At 47.5% G+C, this 9,965-nt stretch overlaps 1 protein-coding gene across 1 annotated transcript; it reads left to right on the top strand.

Annotated features, from left to right (window-relative positions):
* The first annotated feature begins 898 nt into the window (after positions 1-898).
* On the top strand, positions 899-7,039 carry LOC103629941 (urea-proton symporter DUR3). The gene is made up of 5 exons (XM_020539465.2): positions 899-1,212; positions 1,308-1,509; positions 4,708-4,815; positions 4,900-5,562; positions 5,646-7,039. The coding sequence occupies exons 2-5, from the start codon at positions 1,318-1,320 to the stop codon at positions 6,876-6,878; spliced, it is 2,196 nt and encodes a 731-aa protein (XP_020395054.1). The 5' UTR covers positions 899-1,212; positions 1,308-1,317; the 3' UTR covers positions 6,879-7,039.
* The last annotated feature ends 2,926 nt before the right edge of the window (positions 7,040-9,965 follow it).

The following is a 9,965-nucleotide window of genomic DNA, read 5'->3' as shown; positions in this document are numbered from 1 at the left end:
CTTCATACTGAACGGAGGAAGGGAGAGGGAACTAGAAGTATTCCACCTTCAGACCAGAGTGGAGCTGAATGATGGTCGAGCTAACGTATAGTTGATCGTCTATACCCGGGGACACCTGCACACTGAAGAAGTATTGCCACATCCTCCAGTGGGGATCGATCCCCATGAACGCTTCACACAACATGATGAAGCACGCTATTTGAAGGACGCGTTGGGATGGAGGTTCTAGATCTCCAGCTAGTAGTAGTGGAGGAGCCCCCACACGAACAGATGAAGGGGTAACCCGACCCCGCGTTTGTAGAAGGACACGAGCACGACCACTTCGTCGTCCCGAGGACGAGGCACCTTGCCCTCGACTTCTAGCCTCCACTCCAAGACGTCTTTCGAGGGGAGGAACCCTTTCTTATCTAGGCCGCGAAAACGACTCTCATGGATCCTGCAGGAAGGGAACGACGTCATGCGAGCAGAAAACGAGAGGACGGGCACAAAGGTGAAAGTGTGAGAGAAGACAAAGCGGTCGAGAGGGCTAGCTCACAAACACGGAAATACGGTAAGCAAAACCAACCCCGAGCACCCTCCCAGTCTACTTATGTGAAAGTGCAGGGGAAAATGGTGCCTAGATGGTGGGGGCCACCACAAAACAAGGCAGGGGATCCCTTTTTAGCCAAGAGTCATCTTGGCCAAGGAAAATTGTGTAATTTTGAAGGATCCCGTCGTCTGGGACGGAACGTCGAAACTACGCGTCACAAAGGTCGCACTAGTAACAAATAGAACTGTTAGGCAAACTAGGAACTACGCGTCACAAAGGTCGCATTAGTAACAAGCATAACTGTTAGCCAAACTAGACTCACGAAGACGCGGGACGAGGAGGGAGAGGAGCGGAACGAAGGAGAGACGCGGGACTTAGGATTCGTGCGCCGGCCTATCCCACGGCTTCCCTGAAAAAACTCAGAACCAGGATCTCGCTCCCGTTTTCTCTCCGCTGAATCAACAGCTCAGAATACAGTATCTACCAAGTCAAAGATTCCCGCAACTGGAGCCATTGGCTTGGCTAGACTCGATCGCGACAACCATCGATATCGCGGCCTTTTGTGCCCCATATATACGGCGGCTCATCCGTTGTCCGCTTCACTTGGAGTCTCCGCCGCCGACGCCGCCTCCGTCTCCACCTGACCACCACCACCTCGCCGCGCGCGGACCTGACCGATCGAGGTACCTCATGTTCCTCTCCCTCGAACTGCGGCTCGCGCGCCGGTTCCGTAACTATGTCTTCATGCGTTCTTCATTCTTCCCACACACCACAACAGGTCGACGACGATGGCCGCTGGCGGCGCCGGCGCGTGCCCTCCGCCGGGGCTGGGCTTCGGCGGGGAGTACTACTCGGTGGTGGACGGCGCGTGCAGCCGCGACGGCAGCTTCTTCGGCGGGAAGCCGGTGCTGGCGCAGGCCGTTGGGTACGCCGTCGTCCTTGGCTTCGGCGCCTTCTTCGCGCTCTTCACCTCATTCCTGGTACGTCTTGTTTACTTGGTCGTCCCTCCCCACTAATGAACGGTCTCGATCGCGTGCGCGACCTTCTCGCTTGATGCGTGCGTCTTCTCTCGTGCGCATCGCATTGCACACACAACGACCAGGGCATTGCTAGCTTGAATGATTGGTGGTCATTTTTTTAAAGAAAAAAACTATCTCAACGAGAGCTTCTAAAAATCGTACAACTCGCTCGCAATGCCTAACTCAAATGGTGGGAGATGCGACGAAGATTCATTTATGCATGAAACCAACGGCTTTAATCCACAGCCGTCTTTGCAATTTAAGCTTAAAAAGTAAACAGCTAATGACTTGCAAGAAAAAGAATGCAGATTCTGTGTGGCCTGATTCCGTTTTACTAAACAAAGGGCAGGATCATGCGTGTGCCGAATTGAATAAATAACACACCGAGTCGCATGTGTTCCCGCTTTGACTTCGTTTTCTTTTTTCGTTTTCTTGAGTCAAGTTGGTTTTTCATTCCGCAACTGTCACCATCATATGATATATGGACAAGCAACATGCACCAACTATACATATAAGCGATTTAATCAAAGTTAGACTCTGTCAGAACGTGTTGAGCACCAAAAATGGTTTGGCGGCTGTCCGCTCAGAGCCCAGACCGTCTGCGGTCCGGATAGTCTACAATCGGTCCGGATAGTCTACAATAACGGCGCGGACGGTCCCCTCGTGTGCATAATCAATTAGTGTTCTCGTTTTTTACGAGATTTTTGTTAGCGATCTTCGCAGGATTAACTCGGGAACGACCTGTAACGGGTCCAGCCGACCCCTTATATACATGAAGGGGTATGACCGATTAAACCCCCACAATCGATCCAATCAATTCTATTTATCATTTTTACATTATGTATTAGGAGTAGCCGTAGTTTAGCCTTGCTCTACCTTGAATCTTCACATCTCTTTGACTTTATATCGATTAGAGGCGTTTTGTGTGGCATGCTGATTCCAAGACATATTCTAGGATCTCTTCTCCCGACGGGATCCCTCTCTGGAGGTAAGATCTATGTCCTGTACGAAGAAGAGGACCCTCTACGACATCGTGGACCGTCTGAGTCTCAAACATCCAGACATACACAAAGAAGGAGCCACTCCTACGTCTAGGTCATGCATGTATCGTCCGCATTTTCGTAGAGAACACCGTCAGATAGTTTATCTTTAGTGTTTAGCGACTAGATCAACGTGAACCTAACGAAAGCTAAACTATCTTAAACAAGCTGCGCTTGTCCTTGTCGCGTCCCTTTTGATAGTTACAGACAAAGCGAAATTGACGCACGGAATTCCTTTTATTTAAAATAGCAAATATGTCACATTCAAGGGCTTCTCCAGCAGTAACTTAAATCAGTGCACTATCTTAAAATATAGGATCAACTCATAAAAACAGTTTCAACAATGTCCTCTTTTATAAATTTCTATAAAAAAAATATAGGCCAAGCCATAAAATGACCTAAATATACTACATATCAGACTAGTGTCATATCCTTGTTTTCTATCATTTTTAATATTTTCTTTTCTAATAATATACATGAGAGGCTTAATTGTTGGAGCGTATCGTGTTTTTAGTGCCCTAAACATTTTTAAATAATGTATTATTTTAAATTTTAGGGCGCTATTTTAAGTCACCTTTGTTGGAGTTAGAGATGCCAATTTATTGCTCAATTATATAGGCAACTAGCGGCTCAGAGATTTGGCGATCATGCCATGCATTCTGAATTTCTAATTTGTCTTGTAATTGAACTCAATACTTTGCGTCGAAGCACAATGCTTTAACTCGTATAGGTACCAGATATATAGAGATTTATCTAATGATTGTGTCATGGCTCATGTGGTTCAATTTATTTTGTGATCAAACTCTGCATCATGGCTTTCTAATTCCTATAAGCACGGAATCCAATTTGTTTGAGGATCAAACTCTACATCATGATTAAACACGTTATTCTAACTCATCCATCACCGGTATTTCGATACACTACTCTAATTTAAACAAACATATGGGAAATTCGGTCCGTTAAATTCATATTGGATGGTTGTGAGATATGGACTATGGGCATGTTTGAACTTTGAGATAATTGTTAGCATCTAAAATTAGTTTTAAGGGTTTCAAACGGCCCAACTAAAGCTTCAACTTATTGTTACCTAGACCCCAAGTAACAATTAGTTTTTGAGAGAACAGAAGGGGGACTCCTACTGAAAATTTTATTTAAATCAAAAAAGAAAACAAAGTTTAGAACAAAGAAGAAGACAAGTTACAGGAGATTAGAGAGAGATTCTACTGCCATTGCTGAAGTAACAATTAGTTCATTAGTTAAGTTTAGGCAGCTAAAATTAGCTAAAACTTGGTAAAAGATAGTATTATCCTTCATCCTTTGAACACACCCTGCAGTCTCCACTCGACGCATGGGCACTATAGAAAACTACTAGTTCAACAACCAACCTATTAGTTAACCTATTAGTTGGAGGTTCCTAACATCCCCGAGCTAATAGTTAGTTGATCTATTCCCGTTAACAATTTATTAGCTCTATAACTATTAGTTCTATGGATTTTCCTTTTTTTGTTTAATGTCGTAATTTGTAACCGTTTTTGGCTAATATAGTGGTTATTTTAATACAATTGTAATAAGTTAATAATAGACTAGGAGTAATATAGAAAATATTATAATATTTGATACCTTTACTGAAAAGTATATTGACTGCAAAGTGTAAATGTGTTGACTTTGCAGAATAAAAAACCCGAACTCTATTACAGTGGAAGGGAGTGTTCTTTTTTGAAGGACATATATTAATTTCCATGCTGAATTTCCTCATTTCTTGGAGTATGACGTAACATTTTTTTTATACTTAATTCAAAAGACAAATATTTGACCATGATAAAATGTTAATAATAGTATTCTAGAAAAATGACAAGTATCTTTCATATATGTTCCTGAGTTCCAGGCCGCAAACAGTCATTCATGCATTTTTAAGAGCCGTGTTCTGACTTCGAAAGATACAACCTTTGAAACTCCTAAGGATTCTTATGGAATAGTTTGTTCCATATGAATTTCTAGAATTTCCCAGACGAGGTTTAAAATCACAAAAAGAATTTGAATTCAAAGGAAAACATGCATATAATCCATGTAGAGTAACATGCTAGCTAGTTTATAGGATTATAACTCAGCGCTCCTGCAGGTGTGGCTAGAGAAGCGGTATGTTGGATCGCAGCACACCTCGGAGTGGTTCAACACGGCCGGACGGAGTGTCAAGACCGGCCTCATCGCCAGCGTCATCGTCTCCCAGGTACACATACTTCACTGAGATTTTCTCATTTCCCTTCGATTTGTCTTTCTTCAGTTTCAGTCACATGTATATCGAATCGAGCAGTGGACATGGGCGGCAACGATCCTGCAGAGCTCGAACGTGGCGTGGCAGTACGGCGTGAGCGGGCCTTTCTGGTACGCGAGCGGCGCCACCATCCAGGTGCTCCTGTTCGGAGTCATGGCCATCGAGATCAAGCGGAAGGCGCCCAAAGCGCACACCGTCTGCGAGATCGTTCGCGCCCGGTGGGGTCGAGCGGCGCACGCTGTGTTCCTGGCGTTCTGCCTCGCCACCAACGTCATCGTCACGGCCATGCTTCTGCTCGGTGGCTCCGCCGTGGTGAACGCGCTCACGGCCATCAACGTCTACGCCGCCAGCTTCCTCATCCCTCTGGGCGTGGTCGTGTACACGCTCGCGGGCGGGCTCAAGGCCACGTTCCTCGCGAGCTACATCCACTCCGTCGTCGTGCACGTCGTCCTCGTCGTCTTCGTCTTCCTCGTCTACACCTCCGGCAACCGGCTCGGCAGCCCCCGGGTGGTGCACGACCACCTCACTGCCGTGGCCAGCGCGGTGCGGAACTGCTCCGCCCCGCTCTCGCACCCTGACCAGGCATGCGGCCCCGTGCACGGCAACTTCAAGGGCTCCTACCTCACCATGCTCAGCTCCGGAGGCCTCGTCTTCGGCATCATCAACATCGTCGGCAATTTCGGCACGGTCTTCGTCGACAACGTAAGCCTGGCGGCGAGCACGTTGTTTCTTGCAGGATGGTACTACGAACCAAATTAATCCATTTATATGTGTCCGATGCGCAGGGCTACTGGATGAGCGCGATCGCTGCGCGTCCGTCGTCGACGCACAAGGGGTACCTTCTGGGTGGGCTGGTATGGTTCGCGGTGCCCTTCTCGCTGGCCACCTCGCTGGGTCTCGGCGCGCTGGCTCTGGACCTCCCCATCACGGCAGCCGAGGCGGCGAAGGGGCTTGTCCCGGCCGCCACTGCCACCGCGCTCATGGGCAAGTCCGGCTCCGTCCTCCTCCTCATCATGCTCTTCATGGCTGTGACCTCAGCCGGCTCGGCCGAGCTGGTGGCCGTCTCCTCCCTTTGCACCTACGACATCTACAGGACCTACATCAACCCGGATGCCACAGGCGAGCAGATCCTGCGTGTGTCCAGGGCCACCGTCCTCGTCTTCGGTTGCCTCATGGGTGTCCTGGCCGTCATCCTCAATCTGGTGGGTGTCTCCCTCGGATGGCTGTACCTGGCCATGGGCGTCATCATTGGCTCCGCCGTCATCCCCATCGCGCTGCTGCTGCTGTGGAGAAAGGCCAATGCCTTGGGCGCCATCCTCGGCGCTGTCAGTGGCTGCGTCCTCGGCGTCACCGTCTGGCTCTCGGTCGCCAAGGTGCAGTACGGGCGCGTGGACCTGGACAGCACCGGCCGGAACGCGCCGATGCTGGCAGGAAACCTGGTGTCCATCCTGGTGGGTGGGGCGGTGCACGCGGCGTGCAGCCTGGCGTGGCCGCAGCACTACGACTGGGAGAGCAGCCGGCAGATCACCACGGTGGAGAGCGTCCCTGCCGACAGTGACCTGGCGGAGGAACTCAAGGAGGAGCGGCTGGTGCACGCGAAGCGGTGGATCATCAAGTGGGGTGTGGCCTTCACGGCTGTGATCGCGGTGGTGTGGCCCGTGCTGTCGCTACCGGCGGGGAGGTACAGCGCCGGCTACTTCACCATGTGGGCTGTCATCGCGATCGCCTGGGGCACAGTCGGCTCAGCGGTGATCATCTTCCTGCCGCTGGTGGAGAGTTGGGACACTATCTGCAAGGTGTGCGAGGGCATGTTCACCAACAACGCCGTATACGAGCGCCTCGACGAAATGAACCTGCGCCTCAAGGCCATCATGGGAGACATGCCCGAGGCGGAGGAGCGTTACCAGGAGATGCAGAAGGAGAAGGACCTTGGCACCATGGAGATGGTGCATCCTGCATCCGGTACCCGCCCATCCATTGTCGCCAATGACGATGAAGATAATCTTTCGCTAGCTTAAAATTAAATATTAAAGCTATTCTTCCGTACTGATGAATCCGCAGATTCAGTGTATATATATATCAGGCTAGCAGAAGCTATATATCTTTGTGTATATCCTACCGCATAGTATTTGTGCACTCAATAAATCTCAAACGGAACAAACCGTAAACTTGTTCGATTAGGTGTATTTCATTTTAGTCCATAAATTACTGAATAAGAAAACTAAAACACGTACTAGTACGTACTTAGTTAATCCGAGAGCTCTCGATAATGACAAAGTAATGAGTGCAGCACTTAGTTAATCCGAGAGCACTTGATAATGATAGAGAACTCAACGGGTTAGTTCATACCGTTTTGCCCTTTATTAAGGCAAGGTTAGATCCTGCGCCTTGTAGATGTGGAGGTTGATCTTCTCTCTGTGGTGGAGGAGGATGATCGTGGCACGGTGGAATGTGGCCGCCGTCGCCACCTTGGTGGCCGCCCCGTCGCCTTGCAGAAGAGGGGTTCAGTATCTGGAAGCTTGTTTCAGTCCATAAATGGACTTATTTAAGTGACATCTCATACTTTTTTTACCTCGTACGACAAAACCCTTTCGTTGTGCCATGAAAATATTTTCTTCTAACTCCCCATTTAGGAAAGTTGTTTTAAAATCCATCTGATGGAGTTTTAAATCATAATGAGTCACTAAGCCATGATTATTAAACAAACCTTTTATCGAGATAAGCCTGAAGGTTTCATTGTAATCAATGCCTTCTCTCTGTGGAACCTTTCGACCACAAGTCTAACCTTATATCTTCCTATGTTCCCTCTGGAGTCACGATTGGTTTTGTAGACCCACTTTAAGCCTATTGTTTTGGCTCCTTCGGGAATTACTTCTAAGTCTCATACTTGCATTCTCATGGACTCCAATTTATCTTTCATGGTTGAGAGCCACTTGGATTAATTTTGACTCCTCGTTGCTTCTTCATATGTAGTGGGATCCCCTTCGGTATCTATATCCTCGCAAACATATATCTCACTATTTTCTGCTTCTTTAGCTTCATATAACTTTTAGTCAACAGGGATCTAAAATCTTCTGGACCTCTGAGATCTTCTTAGACTTGTTTTTGGTTCTAGTATGTTCCGGGGCTCCTGTAATGGTGCCTCACTAGGTACAAGACTATCACTATTTTATGAACTCTCTTGCGTAATCGGCTCAGAAGGGCTAGCCTGCACAGAAGGTGATGCAACTTGCTCTCTACTACTTGTACTAGGTGATGCAACATTTTGCAGAAGGGGTTTCACCTCTAGTTGGTATAACTGTTGGTGGAACCTCAACATGTATCTAGAATTATGACTCTTCAACCATCGGAATCGGGACATATGTCCTCTTTTCCTAAAGGTTACCTTCTCTGAGTACCTTACTCCCCTTGATCATCTAATCTTCTAGAAATATAACATGTCTGATTTCTACAAACTTAGTCTGTCTATCTGAACAATAGAATCTTGTAACACCCCGTCCAATCTCGGACCGACGATACTTACTCCTGGCAACTCTCTAGGATCATATATTGTGCCCACAAACCAACACAAGTCTTTTATGCGCACTTTGTCCTCACTCATGCGCACCCAAGAAAATTTTCCGGTCGGTCGTCCATCCCAAATTGCTCCAAGCCAAGCACCCAAATTGCTCCAAGTCAAGCACGCTTAACCTCAATATTCTTTCGAGATAGGCTTTCGAAAAAGAAGATGCACCTTTTTTATATGAGTACTCTATTAATTCTATTAAGCCTTAGACCATGATATCACCATCCCAGTGGCTAGGATATCACAAATCTGAAACCCTTCGATCTCTCAGGGTAGCCAATAAAATGGTAACTAGTGGTTCTTTCATCTAGTTTTCCATGTCCATGATTGAATATTCTAACTTCAATTGTACAAACCCATATTTGTAGATAGTTGATCGTGGGCTTTCTATCAGTCCACAACTCATATAAGGTTTTAGGTACTGATTTACTTGGGACTCTATTGAGTATATGGATGACGGTTTTTAATGCATCCATCCACAGACCCAATGTCAAGCTAGATTAACTTAACATACTCCTCAACATGTCCATTAGTGTTCTATTTCTTCTTTCGGCTACCCCATTCTGTTGGGGCTCACCAGGTGTTGAATACTAGGCAACTATATCATTTTCTTTTAGGAACCTTGCAAAAGGCCATGGTACTTGTCCATACTATGTATGGCGTCTATAATACTCCTTGAAAGTCGCCTAGAGGGGGGGTGAATAGGCGTAACCTGAAATTTGTAACTTTAAGCACACACTACAAGCCGAGGTTAGCGTTAGAAGTAAATTCAAGTCCGGGAGAGAGGGGGGAAATCAAATGAGAATCAAGCGAATGAACATGGTGATTTGTTTTACCGAGGTTCGGTTCCAAAGAACCTAGTCCCCTTTGAGGAGATCACAAAGACCCGGTCTATTTCAACCCTTTCCCTCTCTCAAACTGTCACCTAGACCGAGTGAGCCTTCTCCTTAATCAATCGGGTCACTAAGACCCCACAAGGACCACTACACACTTAGGTGTCTCTGAAAGGGAAATGTGCCCTTGGGCCATTTCTAAGTATTTTGGTGATTAAGTGTCCAACACAAATGGTTATGTGCTAAACTATGACAAATGGTGGACAAAGTGCAAATCAATACAAAGGTATGATTCTAGACTTAGTACATTGGTTTTTGTGTACTAACATATTTGTCTAAGTGCTAGAATCAGAGAAAAAACAAATGGAAAAGACTTGGATTGAGCAGCCAAGACTCTGCTAAGTCTGGGTGCACCGGACTGTCCGGTGGTGCACCGGACAGTGTCCGGTGCGCCAGGCTGGCTCTGGTGAAAAGGCTGCTCTCGGGATTTCGTTGGCGGCGTACGGCTAAAAATCACCGGACTGTCCGGTGGTGCACCGGACTGTCCGGTGAGCCAACGGTCGGTCGCGCAATCCGCGCGTGACGCGTGGCTGGGCCAACGGTCTGAAGGGGGCACCGGACAGCGTCCGGTGCGCCAACGGCTCCAAATCGTCAACGGTCGGCTGCGCTAGAATAGGAAAGAAATCTGTACCGGACAGTGTCCGGTG

Source organism: Zea mays, chromosome 6 (assembly GCF_902167145.1).
Source record: "Zea mays cultivar B73 chromosome 6, Zm-B73-REFERENCE-NAM-5.0, whole genome shotgun sequence".
In the NCBI taxonomy this organism is placed as follows: domain Eukaryota; kingdom Viridiplantae; phylum Streptophyta; class Magnoliopsida; order Poales; family Poaceae; genus Zea; species Zea mays.
The sequence above is the reverse complement of the archived record's forward strand: the minus strand, read 5'-3'. Positions and strand labels throughout refer to the sequence as shown.

What these genes read in the sequence shown, in the direction of transcription:
- LOC103629941 (XM_020539465.2), top strand. Translation starts at nt 1,318, where the DNA reads ATGGCCGCTGGCGGCGCCGGCGCGTGCCCTCCGCCGGGGCTGGGCTTC. An exon ending in CGCTCTTCACCTCATTCCTG is followed by an intron (nt 1,510 to 4,707) that starts GTACGTCTTGTT and finishes GCGCTCCTGCAG; the next exon opens with GTGTGGCTAGAGAAGCGGTA. An exon ending in CCAGCGTCATCGTCTCCCAG is followed by an intron (nt 4,816 to 4,899) that starts GTACACATACTT and finishes CGAATCGAGCAG; the next exon opens with TGGACATGGGCGGCAACGAT.